The following is a 21,857-nucleotide window of genomic DNA, read 5'->3' on the forward strand; positions in this document are numbered from 1 at the left end:
TTCGTTTTTATAAATTAAATCTTATACTTATTTTTTTTTGATGGATTAATTTATACTTATTTAAATTATAGCGTGTCAACGAATATTTGAAACCAAATCTATATCGTATACCGACCCGAACCGTTTGAACCGAAGTACATGTCTCGCTTGTCGATCCAACCCACTCGCGTAACTCAAAACTTATGAGGCCCGAACCATAGCACGGATATTACACATTTATATTAATTGACTAATTGTATACTTGTATTTAGTTGATTGCTGGATGTAAAAATAAAATAAAATAAAAATAAAGAAATAACATATAACAACAAATCGGTAACATATAATCTGCCACTTTGTTTCTTCTTTTATGTAATCAGCCTAACACCTTCAAGATGGGCTCAAGCCCATGTCGACCATTCTCAAATTGCCCACATCCCACCAGTTTGTTATATACGTATTTAGTGTGCATGTTCTTCATTAATACACCAACTCCACAAAAGGCAAACCCTAAAAACCACATATCCGACCTGCGACCTTGCGCTCCTTCTTTCTCTTTTCTGCCAACATATACAAGACCCAAAGAGACCCTTTACAACTTCGGTTCAAGGTGATAATACTTCTATTACTCCGCTAGGTACTAGTCCTTGCACCTTTGTTATAATATATGTGATTATACATGCTTTTCTAGGGTTCAATTGGGATTTTATATGGCTGTGTTTAACTGTTATATATGGTGTTGTCATCTAAGGTGTTATATGTTAGGGATCATGTATTCATAATGTTCGAGTCGTTATTTGTTTGGGGTAAGCTGCGGGTTGAAACTTGCTGAATTGTGATGATATTTATAATGTTCATGCGTGATTATCAAAGAGTTAAGATGGTTGCGTGGTTCTGTTTTGATTGGTGATCTTGATGTACTTGTTGACGAATATGATATAAAACAACTATGCACCTGCTGTGAATCATGTTTTTGTGTCTCGGGTTCACTAGTTAATCGTTTGCGGGATCGGAAACGTAAACAGTAATCTGTCTGAAATTTACAGCCAACTTCCGTTGGCTGTAACTGGGTCATAACATACCGAAAACTGAGTTTTCTGGAGTCCAAAAAGTAGAGTTTAGAAATACAATTCAAACGGAACTAGAATCATAAATTTTCGACGTCGTTTACTATTTTAAATGGAATTTTTCGTTACAGTGCACTGGGCTGTCCATTTTCTGCAGAAATTGCAGGTCACGATTTCTGTCATATCTAAGGGTGTATTGGGATATAAGTTATGAAATTTAAACTGTAGGAAATATGCGAGTGAACTGAAATTCTCCAACTGGATTCACCTCGTTTGGAGACTCGGTGATTTTTAAATAGAATAAACGGTGGGCAGGGGTCAGAATTGTAACAATTCAGATCACTGTTCATTGCTCGTTTTTTTACGAAAAATCTGTAAACAAGTAGACTTTGAAAATTTTACAGGAACACGCCGAGACCTTTTCACATGTCATATATTTTTTTGGGAATTAATTATGACCTGTAACTATTTTATAAAAATACCCGAAAACAGCCCAGTTTTGAGTATTGAAGCTGAAACGTATTAAGTCGCAATGTGTGCATCTGATTGTCAATTATCTTATCTGATAACGATCCAACATGTTATATGTCGATGAAAGTGTTATGTGAAATATTGTATGCTTGTTGGTGCGTAGTTATAGGTGGCATGTACATATGGGTGTGAACTGTTAAAGTGAGTGCATGTTATGTGATAGATGCGTGTAGGAACTTTGTGTTTTAATTGAAATTATTAATAAACTAAATGGTAATCATATTAGGACGTGATTGACCAACCTCGACCGTTAGCTATTTTAAAGAGTTCAACCGAGCAACCCAAGGTGAGTTCATCTCTTGAGCATGCGTCCCGGTGGTTGGGACAGTCAGTGGGTATCCCGGGAAGGGATAAGTCTTTTGGGTAAAAAAAAAAACGGGAATGTTGGATAATATACTCTTCCTATCACCTTTAAAGTCCCTCCGTGTTGTTTGGTTACCGGGAAGGTAACATGGTGTTAGTTAGTAGCGCTACTTAGGTTTGGCAACCTCACCCCGTTCCTGGGAGGACGGGTGTTAAACTAATGACCTAGTCATGACCAATGCTTTGATAGGAGCATTGGAGAAAGGGCAAAATAATCAGAAGCCGTCTTGTATTGGGGTATTATCAACATTGTTTTCAACATTATTTTCGGAATTAAATTCAATGGATTAACTAAACACTTGGTAACCAACGTTTTTATAAAACTATGAACTCACCAGCGTTGTCTGATACACTTGTTGCATGCTCGCAGGTCGTTAGATATCTTGGATTTGGGAACTTGCTATCTGGAGTAGCTGGAGTGGTCATGGGTCGACTGGAGGGATTCATGTGATTGATTACTTGATGCTATACATTGGCTTTGAAACTGTTTAACCTTGGTTTACTATTTGCTTCCGCTAAACATGTTGGTTTTCATTTAAACTTGTTGATGGTATTTTTCATTAATAATTGAGGATTTTAATTATAACTTGGATGGGTTCAATGTAATTAGTGGCTCGTTGTTGATTCGTCACACGCCTAAAAGGGATATTCCCTAGGTGGTATTTTGGGGGTGTGACACTTCGCCCATGTAACACCTTCAAGATGGGCTCAAGCCCATGTCGACCATTCTCAAATTGCCCACATCCCACCAGTTTGTTATATACGTATTTAGTGTGCATGTTCTTCATTAATACACCAACTCCACAAAAGGCAAACCCTAAAAACCACATATCCGACCTGCGACCTTGCGCTCCTTCTTTCTCTTTTCTGCCAACGTATACAAGACCCAAAGAGACCCTTTACAACTTCGGTTCAAGGTGATAATACTTCTATTACTCCGCTAGGTACTAGTCCTTGCACCTTTGTTATAATATATGTGATTATACATGCTTTTCTAGGGTTCAATTGGGATTTTATATGGCTGTGTTTAACTGTTATATATGGTGTTGTCATCTAAGGTGTTATATGTTAGGGATCATGTATTCATAATGTTCGAGTCGTTATTTGTTTGGGGTAAGCTGCGGGTTGAAACTTGCTGAATTGTGATGATATTTATAATGTTCATGCGTGATTATCAAAGAGTTAAGATGGTTGCGTGGTTCTGTTTTGATTGGTGATCTTGATGTACTTGTTGACGAATATGATATAAAACAACTATGCACCTGCTGTGAATCATGTTTTTGTGTCTCGGGTTCACTAGTTAATCGTTTGCGGGATCGGAAACGTAAACAGTAATCTGTCTGAAATTTACAGCCAACTTCCGTTGGCTGTAACTGGGTCATAACATACCGAAAACTGAGTTTTCTGGAGTCCAAAAAGTAGAGTTTAGAAATACAATTCAAACGGAACTAGAATCATAAATTTTCGACGTCGTTTACTATTTTAAATGGAATTTTTCGTTACAGTGCACTGGGCTGTCCATTTTCTGCAGAAATTGCAGGTCACGATTTCTGTCATATCTAAGGGTGTATTGGGATATAAGTTATGAAATTTAAACTGTAGGAAATATGCGAGTGAACTGAAATTCTCCAACTGGATTCACCTCGTTTGGAGACTCGGTGATTTTTAAATAGAATAAACGGTGGGCAGGGGTCAGAATTGTAACAATTCAGATCACTGTTCATTGCTCGTTTTTTTACGAAAAATCTGTAAACAAGTAGACTTTGAAAATTTTACAGGAACACGCCGAGACCTTTTCACATGTCATATATTTTTTTGGGAATTAATTATGACCTGTAACTATTTTATAAAAATACCCGAAAACAGCCCAGTTTTGAGTATTGAAGCTGAAACGTATTAAGTCGCAATGTGTGCATCTGATTGTCAATTATCTTATCTGATAACGATCCAACATGTTATATGTCGATGAAAGTGTTATGTGAAATATTGTATGCTTGTTGGTGCGTAGTTATAGGTGGCATGTACATATGGGTGTGAACTGTTAAAGTGAGTGCATGTTATGTGATAGATGCGTGTAGGAACTTTGTGTTTTAATTGAAATTATTAATAAACTAAATGGTAATCATATTAGGACGTGATTGACCAACCTCGACCGTTAGCTATTTTAAAGAGTTCAACCGAGCAACCCAAGGTGAGTTCATCTCTTGAGCATGCGTCCCGGTGGTTGGGACAGTCAGTGGGTATCCCGGGAAGGGATAAGTCTTTTGGGTAAAAAAAAAACGGGAATGTTGGATGATATACTCTTCCTATCACCTTTAAAGTCCCTCCGTGTTGTTTGGTTACCGGGAAGGTAACATGGTGTTAGTTAGTAGCGCTACTTAGGTTTGGCAACCTCACCCCGTTCCTGGGAGGACGGGTGTTGAACTAATGACCTAGTCATGACCAATGCTTTGATAGGAGCATTGGAGAAAGGGCAAAATAATCAGAAGCCGTCTTGTATTGGGGTATTATCAACATTGTTTTCAACATTATTTTCGGAATTAAATTCAATGGATTAACTAAACACTTGGTAACCAACGTTTTTATAAAACTATGAACTCACCAGCGTTGTCTGATACACTTGTTGCATGCTCGCAGGTCGTTAGATATCTTGGATTTGGGAACTTGCTATCTGGAGTAGCTGGAGTGGTCATGGGTCGACTGGAGGGATTCATGTGATTGATTACTTGATGCTATACATTGGCTTTGAAACTGTTTAACCTTGGTTTACTATTTGCTTCCGCTAAACATGTTGGTTTTCATTTAAACTTGTTGATGGTATTTTTCATTAATAATTGAGGATTTTAATTATAACTTGGATGGGTTCAATGTAATTAGTGGCTCGTTGTTGATTCGTCACACGCCTAAAAGGGATATTCCCTAGGTGGTATTTTGGGGGTGTGACATGCTTAGCTGTTGTACGAGAGATCTTGGTAAATGCTGGGTTAGCTTCCTTCATCACCACATTAAAGAGGTCATACTCAACAAAGTTAAATGGAAACTCATGAATCATAATCATATGAGAAATAAGTTCCCTAAGTTTAGCATTGTCAAACTTCCAGTTTTGAACCGTTGCTGAATCTTATTTTCCAAATGGAACCTTCAACTTCAACTGGCCTTTTTGCACAACTTTTAATTTTGGGCAATTGAAATCAATGTGCCTATTCATTGGTGTGGTTGTTCCTTCTTTACATTTCTTGACTTTCTCCCCACAATGGATGCATTCATTTATTGTAGTTCTACCATTCGATTCGATGATACCTCACGAAAATGTTCCCAAGCCCTAGAAGTTTGCTTTCTTTTCTTTCTAGTGAATGCTTCAGATTCATTGTTGGCTACATTTTCTTGTTCTACACCAGCAGTTGCATCATGTACAGCTTCATTGGCTTCTTCTTCAATATTAACAACGTTTGCATCCTTTTCCATCGCTGGATAATAAACAAAAGCATTAATGATATAAAATTGAAGGAGAATAAACACTATAAAAAACCTAGCCACTTTGGTTTGATGTTAGGTCTACTCGAACAACAGAACAAACATTAATAAACAAACACTATGAAATTAACAAAACCATAACCATTAGTATACAAATAAACAATTTTGTAAGCTTTCAAGTAATTAATATACCAAACAAACCTGATGGATGAAATTCTCTTGCAATGCACAATTAAAATCTTGAATAAGGACCTAATATACAGAAAAACAGAAGTTAAAGAAAGATAGGGAAAAAGATATGCATGTAGAATTTGAGAAATAAATAAGAGAAAGTGAATCTAATACAAAAAAATTTACAAGATAGTCCAACAAGTAGAGAAGACATTCTTTAACCAATACATCATTGCCTCCAAGCCTAACACGGCTAAGACTATGGGGTATGAGATGGGTGTTGGGGCGTGGGTTGGGTACAAACGCCCACGTAACCACCCCGGGTGGGCTTGTGTTTGGGCGTGGCCCCTTGGGCGGGGGTTTCAGCCCGGCGTTGGGCGGGGCTACCCACATGACATGGCAGAACCTCATTGGCTAGCCCTTTGAAATTGGTTTTTTTTTTCACGCCACCCAACCCACGCCCCACCATACTCCTTTGAAATTGACTTTTGGTCTTGGGTGCCCCATAGTCCACGTGTCGCACCATGCCCCCAACCCACGCCCCACCATACCCTACGGTCTAAACTATATTTGAAACTAACACGGGTAAACTATATTTGGAATTCACTATCTGCAACACATACAGCCTCTGCACAAGCAAATCATATACCAACTGTACTACAGCCTTAAAAATAAGTAACCAACAAGTAAGAGACCTCTTAGGTACAACCAATTTAGACTGCAATTTGAAATATCACTGAACATACAAATACTAAAACTACCAGATTAAAGCAATCGATGTGGCATAAAACTTCTCATTTTTTTATGACTGGGGAGGTTAATGACATCTAAAAATACATTATTTAAAATATCTACTGAAACTATAAAGTTGAATGATAAAACTAAGTAGCATCATACTCGAATTTTCAACTATTAAACACAAAATCGGAAGATCGTTGCAAAACCGAGTAAGAATTTCAAAGAAAATAAGTTATTTTTACCTATATTGCACAAAGAATGATGACGTAAAAACCCTAATGGGACTGGAATGAGAGCGAGGAGTGGAAGAGTCTTTCTCTCGAAGCTTGGAATGAGAGCGGGAGAACGGCAATTATTTTAATAGGGTTTCAAGTTTGATATAATTGACTTATACATTATCATTTATATTAAATAGTTTATTTATTAAATAATATATCAGTGCTAATTTTGATGTGTTAAGTAAAAATTAATTCTTAATATCCTTAATAAACTAACAAACAAACGAACCCAAACAAACATAAACGAACACGTTACCGAACGTTCACGAACATAAATGAACAAACGCGACATTTGTTCATGTTTGTTTGTTTAACTAAACGAACGAAATTTCTTGTTCGTGTTTGTTCATTTATTAAACAAACGAACACAAACGAACTTCCCGCCAAACGGTTCACGAACTGTTTGGCAAACGTTTGGTTCATTTACAGCCCTAGGTCTAGGTATATACTGAATCTATTTCTTAAAAGTTGATAAACAAAATAAAAATGAATCAAGTGAGAGTACCTGATGATTTATAGTAATTTACAAATGGTTTTTTCAATTCTTTTATACATTGATTTTAACAGTGTTGTCATTGATGTTGATTGGCGCAACAATGTCTCATTCCCAAGGTGTTTAATTTGATAACATAGATAGTAGACCTTGTAAAATCTTTTGTTGGGCATAGGTATGTTTTAGGATTTTAGTTTGTTCTTATGTTTTTCACAATAAAAGAAGAAAATGAAGAAACAATTTTTTTTATTTTAAATATGAAATTTTTGCATGTCTATTTTCTAGAAGGCTTTTGAAGAGGTTAACTTATTGCTGGTGTACATAATAATTTTAAATATTCGTAGGTGGTTATCATGTTGAAGGCATTGATTCTTAACGTTTTGTATTGCCAAGAGGAACTTACCATGGCATTATTTGACTGGAATTTGAGAAAAAAAAAACATCATGATTATTTAATAAAACTAGTTGATTTTCCATTCGAGCGTTACGGCGGGGACCCAATGACTGCAAAACGCGTGTCAGTAACGGCAAGCAGATACCGAATATTAAAATATAAATAAAAATGTCGTGAAAATGATAATCACTCCGTCCTAAAAAAACGATTTTAAATAACCTAATATATAATAATAGGACACACACGTCCTACACGTTGGAAATTCGGTTGTTTTCAGTTCAGTTATTACTTATTACGGTGCTAACACGTTAAAATATGGATGAGCTCGGTACCGGTAACAACACCGAAAGTATCGATCCGGAAAATCATCGAAATTAGGTACCGGAACCGAAAATGCTCGGTAGAATACGGTATGGTATTTGAAGGTAAAAATCAATAAATACAGTTATGGTGCTAGACCGGTGTCAAACCGAAAGTAACGATTCTGAAAACGCTAAAGGATGGGTATCAAATTGGTACCGAAAATGATTTGGTATAGTAAATTTGGTACCGATATGATACCGGTTTGATTACAGGATTTGATACGATTTGCTCATCAATAATCTAAATATTCAAGTTAATTTTACATGCTACAATTTATTCATTAAAGAAAAAGACAAACAATAAAGCAAAATAAGTTGTTGTGTATATAAAATCCCATTCAAACGAAATAAAGTTTACTTACTGTGTGTATGAAAAGTAATCTAAACCGTGCAATTACTTGCATTGCTACGTTGCTACAGGATTTGATGAGCTCGGTACCAACCGGTACTGAAAATACCGTTATCAAAATACTCAAAAGTGGGTACCGGTACCGAATATACCTGGTACAGTACGGCTCGGTACCGGTCGATACTGGTACGACACCGGTATTTGAGGATAAAAACCGATAAATACCAGTGCCGAACCGGCAACCAGTGCCGAACCGGCACTGAAAATATATCTGTTTTGATAAATTTAATAGCGGTACCGATACCCGATACCATTTGCTCATTACTTAGTGATGTTAGTATTCATTAAATTATATTTTTATTACTGTATTGTTTTTAATATATAGGTTGCTCATTCCTTAGTGATGCTTGTATTTATTAAATTATATTTTTATTACTATATTGATTCGATACTATTCATTCAAGTTTTAAATTTAAATTTTAAATTTAAAATATATAGGTAAATAAAAGATTTCTGACCACGTTTTCTCCTCCTCATTCCCGTATCTTTATTCCTAGCTAACCCGTCAACTACTATTCCAAATCCATCAGCATCAGTCAAAATCGGCTCACTAACTGCATTTCTTCTTCTGCTCTATTTAATCCGCACATTCTTCAACTAATCTCTTCCATCAATGACTTCATCAATGGCCTCAATCGCCCATGACTTCCCGCCATTTCTTCGGGTGTTTACGGACGGGCGCGTCCAACGCCTTATCACTATCCCCCACTTGCCACCTTCCACCGATCCCCTCACCGGCATTCGATCCAAAGACGTCGTCATCTCACCCAAATTCGGAATCAAATCCCGGATCTTCCTTCCCAGAATGAGCACTCAACAAAAGCTCCCTCTCATCATCTATGTCCATGGTGGCGCATTTTGCTTCGGATCGCCACTTAACGTGGTCACACAAAGCTTCCTCACGCCGCTAGTCTCCCAAACATCCGCTGTCGCCATCGCCATTGGCTACAGGCTCGCCCCGGAACACCCTCTCCCGGCAGCCTACCATGACTGCTGGGCTGCGCTGCAGTGGATAGCCTCTCACGTGTCTGGGGCGGGACCCGACCCGTGGATCAACAATTATGTTGACCCAAGTCGGGTTTTCTTGGTGGGTGACAGTGCCGGGGCGAACTTGGTTCATTATCTTGGGGTTCAAGCGGGAGTTAATGATACCCGTTTGGGTTTGGGTGTCCGTGGGTTGATGGTATTGCACCCGTATTTTATTCAGAAAGAGCCGGACGAATTGACACGGTACTTGTACCCGGGTTGTTCTGGGTCGGATAACGACCCGAAACTTAACCCGGCTTGGGATCCGGATCTTGGGAAACTTTGTACCTCGAGGGTATTAGTAGCCGTTGCGGAAAAGGACTTTTTGAAAGCAAGAGGGGTGGAGTATTATGAGACATTGAAAAAGAGTACATGGGAAGGGACAATTGAGTTTGTGGAGAATGAAGATGAAGATCATATCTTTTATTTGTTGAATCCATCAAGTAAAAAGGCCAAGGCTCTATTTCAACATTTAATTTCTTTTATAAAGCAAAACTGAAAACATACATATGAGATAAGTTGAGGACATCTAATTAAGACAAGTGTGTTTTGCTAATATCTTTGTTTACGATATAAATGAATTTGGTCTTTATTTTCAAAGTAACTAGTTTGATTAAAAAAGGTAATCCAGTAATAAACAAAGTAAAAAAACATGTTCAGCACAAATTAATAAACTATAAAAAAGACATATATAAAAGTTAAACTCTTATGTTTTTTTTATGTCTGCTCTATCATTACAATCAAGTGTTGATGTCAGTAAATTTTGAAAACATATATATATAAAAAGCAGCAACATGTTGGGTTTGTATTATGCCTTGATCAACAACTCTTGCTACATCACATGACTAAACTTTTAGAGGTATAGGTGATCAAAATAATAGTAGGTAGTTAGTTGGGCCACTAAACCCATGTAACTATTATGCTTTTATCAACAACTCATACTTCATCTTGACCTAAAACTAAAAACACAGTTATTGCCGCTGTCTTTTTTGGCCGGAGAACGACATTCATTCGTCTCATTCTTCTATGTTTCTTTCAACTATGACAATATATTAAGGGGTCAAACTATCTATAAACATCACCGTTAAATACTCTTCTCCATATACCGCTACAAGAAATCGGACCTTTAGCAAACGACCCAAAAAAAGACTTTTTGCGACGAAATTGCGTTCCTATATCCTATTGCGACCAAAATTTGTCGCAACAGGGTCGTTACTATTGATCCGTCGTAACAGGCTGCTAATTTCGTCGCTATACAGGCGGCGCCATAGATTGACTTACATCGACGATTTTTAGTCTCTATCGGGTTTTTACAATTTCCTGCAATTTCACCTTTAAAGACTAAATTTGGTCGCTATAGGTTTTTTACAATTATAAAGTTTTTCTTCTATGGACACTAAATTTAGTCGCTATAGGGTTTTTACAAATATAAGATTTTTCTCCTATAGAGATTAGATTTAGTCGTTATAGGTTGCAGATGGATTTTTAATATGTCACCGATAGCAACTACATTTCGTCGCTATAGTTGAAAAATTTTGATATATTTTTTTTTCTAATTTTCCAGGTTTCCTAAATTAAAAGCTATAAAGATCAATGCATTCAAACGACAAATTTTAAAATCCAACTAAGCTCAATTCTAATATAATAGCCATAACATCTAAATACTTAAAAGTTGCAATATATCATTCAAATACATTCTTCCAAGTAAAATGAAACTAAGTTACACAAATTCATCATCTTCATGTTCATCTTCTTGTTCCTCTTCTTGATCATCTTCTTCTTAAAGTTGAAATGACGAGCCGGGAAGTACCAAATTCAATATAAGTTTCATTTGTGCTTTCAAAGCCGCATTATCTTTTTGCAACTTCTCATTAGTTTCTTCTTGTCTTCGCCAACGCTCATCCTCTACATCCCTATTTACATTAGGGAATAGCTTAGGTGTTACACTTTTCAAAACTCGTCCAACGCCTCGTAAGTGAGAATGGCGAGTCCCTAAAGCTTTTTTAAGACACCCAACTTGATCAACCGCCATTTCATCCCCACCCGAGCACGACAATGGTCTATTATACTCTTCTTCAATGTTTTCCTGCATTAAACAATAAAATGTACATACATTAAATGCTTTACGAAAATCCGGCAGCATAACCACTATAAAATGGATAACCAGTCTGTTACAATAATAGCAATAATATCCAGCTTTTGAAAGTTTCAGTCAATTTATACTAACAAATATTGTACAACAGCCTTATTCACAAGTTATATCCCATAACAAACGCGGACATGACTCACGTATTCACAATTTGACAACTTTAAACGGGTCAAAAAATGATACAACTTACCCAAGCATGTTTTGCATTGTCGTTAATCCATTTGCCTTTCTTACAATGCATTTCTTTCCAACCTTTAACATAGCGGGCTAGCCCGGTTTCTTTAACCTATAAACAAAAGCATGGTTAGCTATGTTATTAACCCACTTCTACTCGAATATATAAATTGCAGGTCACAAGAGCATGGTTAGCTCGGTTATTTCTAACTGTAAGTTTTTTTTGTGGGCTTTTGTAAATACTATTTTAAGTCTCAATCTTTTCAGCCATGTATATTTTATGTTTGTATGTATATCTTTAGAGAACATTAAAAGAATTAATTAGTATTAAATATAAGATGTGAAATTTGAGCTTATATACTGCGGTGGGTAAAGGACTTTTTTACTCTTTCATATCATGATGGCCAAAATAGTTTCGTCATCCGAGAGTGTATAGCACATGTAAATCTATTACATTAAAAACATTTATACATCATTCTACAATTATGAGTCGATTATAATCACATGTACGAGGATGTAGTATTGCTAATTTTGTGCGGTTTTTGGCAACAGGTACTTTAAGAGACATGAAGGTATGCATTCTGCACAAAATTTCCCAGTTTTAGTTTGATTCTCTACATTACAAAACGCTAGTATCCTACAACATATATTTTTGAATTATAATTGTGTGACCCAACATATGACTACTGATTCAAAAAAGTAACTTTGTACTAGTGGTTACCTCTTTGTGTCGCCTATTGGCAAGAGATTGACTCCCGTGATAAATTCCATAAAGTTGTTTTGTTCTGTTTGCCTTATTTTTTTCAGAATGATTCATATACTCGGGAGTTGTGAACAACCCATCAATGAGCTTACACTACGCTTCTGGATTCATTGACTCAGGGGGTGTCTCTTTGCCTCTTCAACATCTTTATAACATCCATGCTTATCAAAATGTTTTTTCATCCTGCTTTTTTGTCCTTGAAACGGCTTGCACATTCTACTTGTACCCCTTCCTTGATTGCATCCCAGTGCTCCGTATTTTGGAAACTTTTTATATCAAAATAGTGCTGCCAAATGAATAAATCAGAAAATAAAAAACAAAATGAGTGTTACTGGATTGAAATAAAAATATTAATTTGTATAGTTACAGCTAGGGCTGTCCTTTTTACCCGAAACCCGAGCCAAACTCGATATAAAGGATTCCCCGAAGAACCCAAACCTGAATAACCTTGAACCCGAAATAATTTAAATGGTTTTCAGGTTGGATTAGGGTAATTCACTCAAAGTTCACTAATTTTTCATAATATATCAGTAGGTAATTTAGTCAAAGTTCACTAATTTATTTGGAACATAATATACCAGTAGGTAATGTAGTCAAAGTTCACTAATTTATTTGGAACATAATATATATCGGGTTAGTTTTTAGATGTTTGAGATTTATAATTTAAATGGTTTTCAGGTTGGATTAGGGTAATTCACTCAAAGTTCACTAATTTTTCATAATATATCAGTAGGTAATTTAGTAAAAGTTCACTAATTTATTTGGAACATAATATACCAGTAGGTAATGTAGTCAAAGTTCACTAATTTATTTGGAACATAATATATCAGTAGGTTTTAGATGTTTGTGATTTATAATTGGTTTGGTTATCGGGTTAGTTTTTCCCATCCAAAAACCCGAAACCCGATTAAACAACCCACAAAACACCCTGCTTACAACAATTGTGGCAAGTATGGCCTTTTTATACTTAGCATCAACATTCTTCCAACTAGAATAATGGTAAGGAACCTCTGAATCGACCTCTTGGCGTTCTGTTGTACTATATTCAAGGGGGAGTGGCTTATTACCATTTTTCTAAATGCTTCATATAGATTGAGGCTTTCTTCCAACCGAACGAGTTTTCTTGCATTTAGCTACATTGATACATGAACTGAAAAGTTAGCAAATTCAAAAGATATCCAAGATGAAAACAAATATTTGATTAGAACAAGTAATTAACTTACACGTCTGACAACTTGTAGAGATCCTATGATGATGACCATGGGGAGGATCATTCCCCCATCCCCACCATGTGAACTAGCAACATTTACCATGTCTTTAGCAAAAAAAAAAAAAAAAAAAAAAAAAAAAAAAAAAAAAAAAACATAATCATAATAATTAGTAGCCATAAATAATAAATTTTAAACAATTAGAACAAAGATAAACAACAATCATACATTCAATCGGAATCATCACTACAATAATGTGTGTCTACAAGGTCATTGTCATCGCCGTCAACATCCATATCATCATTTATTTCGTCTTCCTCACTTGAAGTGTATCCTCCTCCTCCTCCTCCTTCTCCTTCTCCTTCTTCTTCTTGAGGTCGTCCTCATGAGCAAGTAGCCTAAGTCAACAACCAAGTTACTTCTTCTTCTTAAGGTCATCCTCATGGGCAAGTAGCCTAAGTCAACAACCAAGTTACAATCAAATGATTGGACAACCTCTCTATGGCCGTCACATCAGCTTTTCTTATGTCACTGTGATTTCTCCTTTTATAGAAAGTATAGATTAGTTTATGCAGCAACAGTTGTCATGGTCTCGAATATATACATTTATGCATAATACAATCTATTTTTTTTTTTTTTTTTGAACAACAAATTTCTTTAATCCTTGTGTTGTGATTTGTGAGATTTAAACCCAAGACATGTCCCTTCCAAAACCAAGTGGTTAGAAGACAATATATTAATCTATTAAAATAATTATATATTTCACATTAATCCAAATACTTAAATTATCTTCTTATTTAAATTTAATCTTAAATCATCCATATTTATGAACTTCACATCCATGCTTTCATTTATTCGTAATGCAAAATGATAAAAGCATGTGAGTTTTCTACACAAAATAATTTAAAATAATATATGTCACATGAGTTGAAATAGTATAAACATTTGGATTAATTTTCTAATTTATGCTAAAAAAAATATATATATATCTTCTTGACTTGAATTTGAGGAAAAAAACGACATCATGATTATTTAATAAAATCAAAGATTTCTGACAACGTTTTCTCCTCATTCCCGTATAGTCTCTTCCATCAATGTATTCTTCTTCTGCTCTATATTCCACAGTCAATATCGGCTCAATAACTGTATTCTTCTTCCGCTCTATATAATCCGCACATTCTTCAACTAATCTCTTCCATCAATGACCCCATCAATGGCCGCAATCGCCCATCACTACTAGAAAACTGCTACTATTCCCACGTCAATTTTCGTGGGAAATCCGTGGGTAACTGCGTTTACCCACGGATTTCTCATGAAAATGGGCTGTGGGAATTTTGCTCGTGGGTAATTTTTTCTGACGCATTTCCTACGAAATTTCCTACTCCTTTCCCACACAAATGTTTCGTTAGAATTCTCCTACTTATTTTTCACGGAATTAATTTTCTTAACTTTCCGACGCATTTCCCACGGAATTTTATTTTTTAAAATTTTGTGCTTAAAACAATTATATTTATATTTATTATATAATATTTATATAGTTTAAATTTTCTTACACAACTAGTTACTTTCCGTCCGCGCGTTGCGGCGGAACCCAATGACTACAAAAGGTGTGTCAGCAACGGCAAACAGATACCGAATACCAAATCATAAATAAAAAGACGTGGTAAGGATAATCACTCCGTCATAAAAAAAACGATTTTAAATAACCTAATATATAATAATAGGACCCACACGTCCTCCACGTTGGAAATTCGGTTGTTTTCAGTTCAGTTATTACGGTGCTAACACGTTAAAATATGGATGAGCTCGGATCCGCTAACGGCAGCGAAAGTACCGATCTGGAAAATCATCGAAATTAGGTATCGGCACCGAAAATGCTCGGTACAATACGGTATGGTATTTGAAGGTAAAAATAAATAAATACAGGTATGGTGCTAGACCGGTGTCGAACCGAAAGTAACGATTCTGAAAACGCCAAAAGGTGGGTACCAAATTGGTACCGAAAATGATTTGGTATAGTAAATTTGGTACCGATACGATACCGGTTCGTTTACAAGATTTGATACGATTTGCTCATCAATATTCTAAATATCCAAGTTAATTTTACATGCTACAATTCATTCATTACAGAAAAAGACAAAAAAGAAAGCAAAATAAGTTGTTGTGTATATAAAACCTCATTCAAACGAAATACAGTTTACTTACTGTGTGTATGAAAAGTAATCTAAACGGTGCAATTACTTGCATTGCTGCGTTGCTACAGGATTTGATGAGCTTGGTACCAACCAGTACCGAAAATACCGTTACCGAAATCCCCAAAAGTGGGTACCGGTATCGAATATACCTAGCATGGCACGGTTCGGTACCGGTCGGTACTGGTATGACACCGGTATTTGAGGGTAAAAACCGGGGAATACATGTGCAGAACCGGTACCAAAAATACACCGGTTTGATAAATTTGAGACCGGTATCTATACCCGATACCATCCTAATTACTATATGATAAAAAAGAAACACAATTTTAAAAAATAAATAATCAATCACTGTTCATTGTGTTTCTTTTTTATCATATAGTAATTCCTACGTATCTTTTTTTTCTTCCTACGCAATTACAACGGAATGTACTCGTTTTTCCTACAAAGTTTCTACGAAAAAAAAAAATTCCTACACAATTCTAACGGACTGTATTCTTCTTTTCCTACACAATTCCTACGTAATTTTTCCTACAGAAAATTACGAAAATGTCTTTTGACCAACGCACTTTACGAAACACGTTCATGCGTCCGTGGACGGACTCCTCCACATGGGAGGAGTCTGTGTGTCACCTTGAAGAGTCCATGAACGAGGAGCTGACACGTGTCCTTTCAAATGTTGAAGAGTCCATCCCGACGCATCCCATGCCTCCCCCGACGCATCCCATGCCTCCCCGACGCATCCCATGCCCTCCCCGACGCATCCCATGCCTCCCCGACGCATCCCTTGCATCCGGACGCATCCCATGTGGAGGAGTCCGTCCATGAACGCATGAACGTGACATTTTCGTAAAGTGCGTTGGTCAAAAACATTTTCGTAAATTTCCATTTTTCCTACTCGTTTTTCATGCATGACTTCCCGCCATTTCTTCGGGTGTTTACGGACGGGCACGTCCAACGCCTTATCACCATCCCCCACTTGCCACCTTCCACCGATCCCCTCACTGGCATTCAATTAAAAGACGTTGTCATCTCACCCAAATTCAGAATCAAATCCCGGATCTTCCTTCCCAATATGAGCCCTCCACAAAAGCTCCCTCTCATCATCTATGTCCACGGTGGTGCATTTTGCTTCGGATCACCACTTAACGTCGTCACACATAGCTTCCTCACGCCGCTAGTCTCCCAAACATCCGCTGTCGCCATCGCCTTTGGCTACAGGCTCGCCCCGGAACACCCTCTCCCTGCAGCCTACCACGACTGCTGGGCTGCGCTGCAGTGGATAGCCTCTCACGTGTCTGGGGCGGGACCCGACCCGTGGATCAACAATTATGTTGACACAACACTACAAGAAATCGGACCTATAGCGACGACCCAAAAAATACTTTTCGCGACGAAATTCCGTGCCTGTAACTCATTGCGACCAAAATTAGTCGCAACAAGGTCGTTGCTATTGATCCGTCGTAACAGGTTGTTATTTTCGTCGCTACACATGCGTCGCTATAGATTGACTTATGGCGACGATTTTTAGTCTCTATAGGGGTTTTCACAATTTCCTACAATTTCATCTTTAAAGACTAAATTTGATCGCTATAGGTTTTTTTATAATTATAAAGTTTTTCTTCTATGGACACTAAATTTAGTCGCAATAGGGTTTTTAAAAATATAAGATTTTTCTCCTCTAGAAACTAAATTTAGTCGCTATAGTTTGCAGGTGGATTTTTAATATGTCACCAATAACAACCACATTTCGTCGCTATAGATGAAAATTTTTGATATTTTTTTTTTCTAATTTTCCAGGTTTCCTAAATTAAAAGCTATGAACATCAATTCATTCAAACGACAAATTTCAAAATCAAACTAAGGTCAATTCTAATATAATAGACATAACATCTAAATACTTAAAAGTTGCAATATATCATTTAAATACATTCTTCCAAGTAAAACGAAACTAAGTTACACAAAGTCATCATCTTCTTGTTCATCTTCTTGTTCCTCTTCTTGATCATCTTCTTCTTCAAGTGGAAATGACGAGCCGGGAAGTACCAACTTTAATATATGTTTCATTTGTGCTTTCAAAGCCTCATTATCTTTTCGCAACTTCTCATTAGCTTCTTCTTGTCTTCGCCAACGCTCATCCTCTACATCCCTATTTACATTAGGGAATAGCTCGGGTGTTACACTTTTTAAAACTCGTCCAACGCCCCGTAAGTGAGAATGGCGAGTCCCTAAAGCTTTTTTAAGACACCCAACTTGATCAACCGCCATTTCATCCCCACCCGAGCACGACAATGATCTATTATACTCTTCTTCAATGTTTTCCTGCATTAAACAATAAGTTATACATACATTAAATGCTTTACGAAAATCCGGCAACATAACCACTATAAAATGGATAACCAGTCTGTATAATAATAACAAATATGTCCAGCCTTATTCACAAGTTATATCCCATAATAAACGCGGATACGACTCACGTATTCACAATTTGAGAAGTAGAGTTTCCAGATCATAATCTTCACGAGTTAGCGCGTTTAAAACACAACTACAACTTATATATAGGATGGTGGAGTGCATCTTCCAAATTATGACCCAAACCCATTTTGTATCCTTAAATTACAATTTACAAGTTTAAACGGGTCAAAAAATGATATAACTTACCCAAGCATGTTTTGCATTGTCGTTAATCCATTTGCCTTTCTTACAATGCATTTCTTTCCAACCTTCAACATAGCGGGCTCGCCCGGTTTCTTTAACCTGTAAACAAAAGCATGGTTAGCTATGTTATTAACCCATTTCTATTCCAATATATAAACTGCAGGTCACAAAAGCATGGTTAGCTATGTTTTCTAACTGTAAGTTTTTTTTTTGGGCATTTGTAAATACTATTTTAAGTCTTAAGCTTTTCAGCCATGTATATTGTATATTTTATACATCTTTCTACAATTATGAGTCGATTATAATCACATGCACGAGGATGTAGTAGTGCTAATTTATAAGAATGTTTATAAGAATACAAAGCATCTGAACCTTCTAACTGATACAAAACCACACTCTCAGATTCAGCTAGAACATTCTTAACAGCCGATTCAAAAGTAACCACATCACATTTACCGTTCGAAAAAATGGGCTGGCACTATGTCAGACAATCACATAGGATGCCATAAAACCACCTGAAGGTAAATAAGTTAAAATACATATTTTATAAAGTAAACGACTGTAAACGCATCCGTTTAACGGCTGCGAATGGGCTGTAAACGAAGCGGTTATCCGCTGCGTTTACGACCCGTTCGCAGCCTTTATACGGCCGTAAACGCAGCCGTTTAACGGCTGCGAACATGCTGTAAAGGCAGCGGTTATCCGCTGAGTTTACGACCCGTTCGCAGCCTTTATACGGCCGTAAACGCAGCCGTTTAACGGCTGTGAACAGGCCGTAAACGCAGCGGCTAACCGCTGCATTTGCATCCATTAAACCGCTTCGTTTACGGCCCATTCGCAGCCGTTAAACGGATGCGTTTACAGCCGTTTACTTTATAAAATATGTATTTTAACTTATTTAACTTCAGGCGCTGCGTTTACGACCCGTTCGCAGCCTTTATACGGCCGTAAGCGCAGCCGTTTAACGGCAGCGAACAGGCCGTAAATGCAGCGGTTATCCGCTGCATTTACGACCCGTTCGCAGCCTTTGTACTAGTGGTTACCTCTTTGTGTCGCCTATTGGCAAGAGATTGACTCCCGTGATAACTTCCATAAAGTTGTTTTGCTCTGTTTGCCTTATTTTTTTCAGAACGATTCATATACTCGGGAGTTGTGAACAACCCATGAATGAGCTTACACCACGCTTCTGGATCCATTGACTCGGGGGGGTGTCTCTTTAATAATCTACCAAATACATATATATATATATATATATATATATATATATATATATATATATATATATATATATATATATATATATATACAAACAATAAATGAAAGAAAGAAGAAAATTATAGAATGTAAATCGATGCTTGTTGTTATAGATCAGAATATATTCAGGCCGTAAACGCAGCGGATAACGGATTAACACTAAACAGATTCCCACTTAACAGATTAAAACTAAACAGCAGATTGTAGACATCACAGCAGGTTAACAGATTAAATACAGCTTTAATAACAAACATAATCATTAACAACAGCTTAAACACGTTCAAAACAACTTTAAACAGCAAACAAAATCATTAACAACAGCTTAAACAGGTTTTAAACAGCATTAGCATCAGCCTAAACAGGTTCAAAACAGCTTTCACAACAAACAGAATCATTAACAGCAGGTTAAACAGGTTTTAAATCTCAACATGCAGTTTCCTTGTTTAGCTTATATCACTACAAGAAATCGGACCTTCAGCGACGATCAAAAAAAGGCCTTTTGTAAATCGTTCTTTTTCAGTTTCCTTGGTTTGGGTTGCTTTTAAAATTATATGGGTTGGTTTGGTTAAGATATTTTAAAATTATTTTTGGGTCAAAGCGGGTCGACAAGATAAATAAATGGGTCGATATGTGGGTTAGTGTCTTAAAGAAACGGGGCAGCTTTCGGATCTGAATGGGTTTCGAGGCGAACCGTTTTGACGCGAACTGTTTCGACGTGAACCGTTTCGACGCGTACCGTTTCGACGCGAACCGTTTCGAAAGCAGTTTGGTTTGCAGCTCTTAAGGAGAAGGAAGTGATATCCTGTTTGTCTTGGATGGGTTATGTGTCAAATGAAAAGTTTAACTAAAAAGGGAATGGGGGCCGAACGGGTCAAAGGTTGACAAAATGTATCTTTATAGTGTGCACAATTTCTTGAACTGTTTTTTTTATCACAACAATATAATTTTTGACTTTTTGTAGCCTAAAATTTTCTTTATAAGTCTTAAAAAGGAAGAAAAAACAAGTTGTTGCTGGTCAACCTGACCCGGCCGAACTGTTTTGACTTATACTGAGAAAGTACTCGTTTTTTGTCACCTGTGACTAAGCACCAAAATTTGACAAAATTGGATACCACTGAAGGCACTTGCTCAGACCAAAATCAGTCATAAAGTTCGGGTTGCTTGTTAGATAGAGCATCCTGGATTAAACTTTCCAAGGGAACAGAATGCCGTAACAAACTGCATAAAAGTTATATCTATATGCAAAGGTAATGTGACAGACTACACTATGAAATGCTCACTCTATAAACAATATTAATGATGAATAAAAGTGGAGCTCATGGTGCAACAAAACAAGAGTAACCTAAGTCAAACTGTCCAAACACTATTTTTATCAAACTGAGATATTCATCGACAAAAGACTTTTGAGATTTATTCTATATGCCCTGTATTTTGTAGCTTCCATTGTTTGATAAATGCAGACTCTAAAACTAAATTGACTTACACAAACACATATTTATTGACTTTATACACAACAATATATAAATAGTTATATCTAATGGATTAGTAGAAGATTACTAAAAATCCATACCTCCTCTGAACAAAATCACCCACTGCATAACTCTCATCCACCTCTTTTGTATATGCACCCCTTTTGTATGTGAACCACCACAAGTGGCCTAGTGGTGGAGTGACTTGGGTTCTCCAATGGAGACCCAAGTTCAATTCCCATTAGTGCCACTTTGGTGGCCACCGACACCCGCTTTAAAGCCGGACCGAGGACACTCGAGGTCTCGGGTTTGAAACATGTTTCTTACCCCCTTTGATGGCTATGGGTATTTGCCGCCAGGGACACGAAGAACCTGAAGAACCTTACCCGACCCGTCCCGACTCGAACCAAACAGAACCGTGAACGGACACGAAAATTTAGATGGCCGGTCACATAAAATTACATCTAAAAACAAAGAACCCTATTGAGGCTATTTAGCTGGGTAGAAAGGCCTTGTTGGCCATCATTTGCAAGGCACGTTACACCAATTGTATAAAAAGCTGCAAATAATGATATCTAGTTACACCACTCAAGTTGTTTTCACAGTGGACCCTTACATATTTAAAGTCAAACACATACAATCCAACACTAATAAAGTCAAATCCCCTTATAAACCAAACCGAATTGATTTTAAAAACAAATTAAC

The 21,857-nt window shown here is 36.8% G+C and overlaps 3 protein-coding genes across 3 annotated transcripts; 1 reads left to right on the plus strand and 2 right to left on the minus strand.

Moving 5' to 3' along the window:
* The first annotated feature begins 8,872 nt into the window (after positions 1 to 8,872).
* On the plus strand, positions 8,873 to 9,784 carry LOC110932094 (probable carboxylesterase 5). The gene has a single exon (XM_022175453.1). It carries the CDS (start codon positions 8,873 to 8,875, stop codon positions 9,782 to 9,784), a length of 912 nt encoding a protein of 303 aa, XP_022031145.1.
* A 1,281-nt stretch (positions 9,785 to 11,065) lies between these two features.
* LOC110932095 lies at positions 11,066 to 12,495 on the minus strand. Its single transcript, XM_022175454.2, has 3 exons — positions 12,330 to 12,495; positions 11,625 to 11,720; positions 11,066 to 11,371 (listed from the first exon to the last, which is right to left on the minus strand). Exons 1-3 carry the CDS (start codon positions 12,423 to 12,425, stop codon positions 11,066 to 11,068), a joined length of 498 nt encoding a protein of 165 aa, XP_022031146.1. The 5' UTR covers positions 12,426 to 12,495.
* A 5,106-nt stretch (positions 12,496 to 17,601) lies between these two features.
* On the minus strand, positions 17,602 to 19,647 carry LOC110929756. Its single transcript, XM_022172937.2, has 3 exons — positions 19,473 to 19,647; positions 18,433 to 18,528; positions 17,602 to 18,093 (listed from the first exon to the last, which is right to left on the minus strand). The coding sequence occupies exons 1-3, from the start codon at positions 19,623 to 19,625 to the stop codon at positions 17,728 to 17,730; spliced, it is 615 nt and encodes a 204-aa protein (XP_022028629.1). The 5' UTR covers positions 19,626 to 19,647; the 3' UTR covers positions 17,602 to 17,727.
* Between the last annotated feature and the right edge of the window lie 2,210 nt (positions 19,648 to 21,857).

This window comes from Helianthus annuus, chromosome 3 (genome assembly GCF_002127325.2).
Source record: "Helianthus annuus cultivar XRQ/B chromosome 3, HanXRQr2.0-SUNRISE, whole genome shotgun sequence".
NCBI classification, from domain to species: domain Eukaryota; kingdom Viridiplantae; phylum Streptophyta; class Magnoliopsida; order Asterales; family Asteraceae; genus Helianthus; species Helianthus annuus.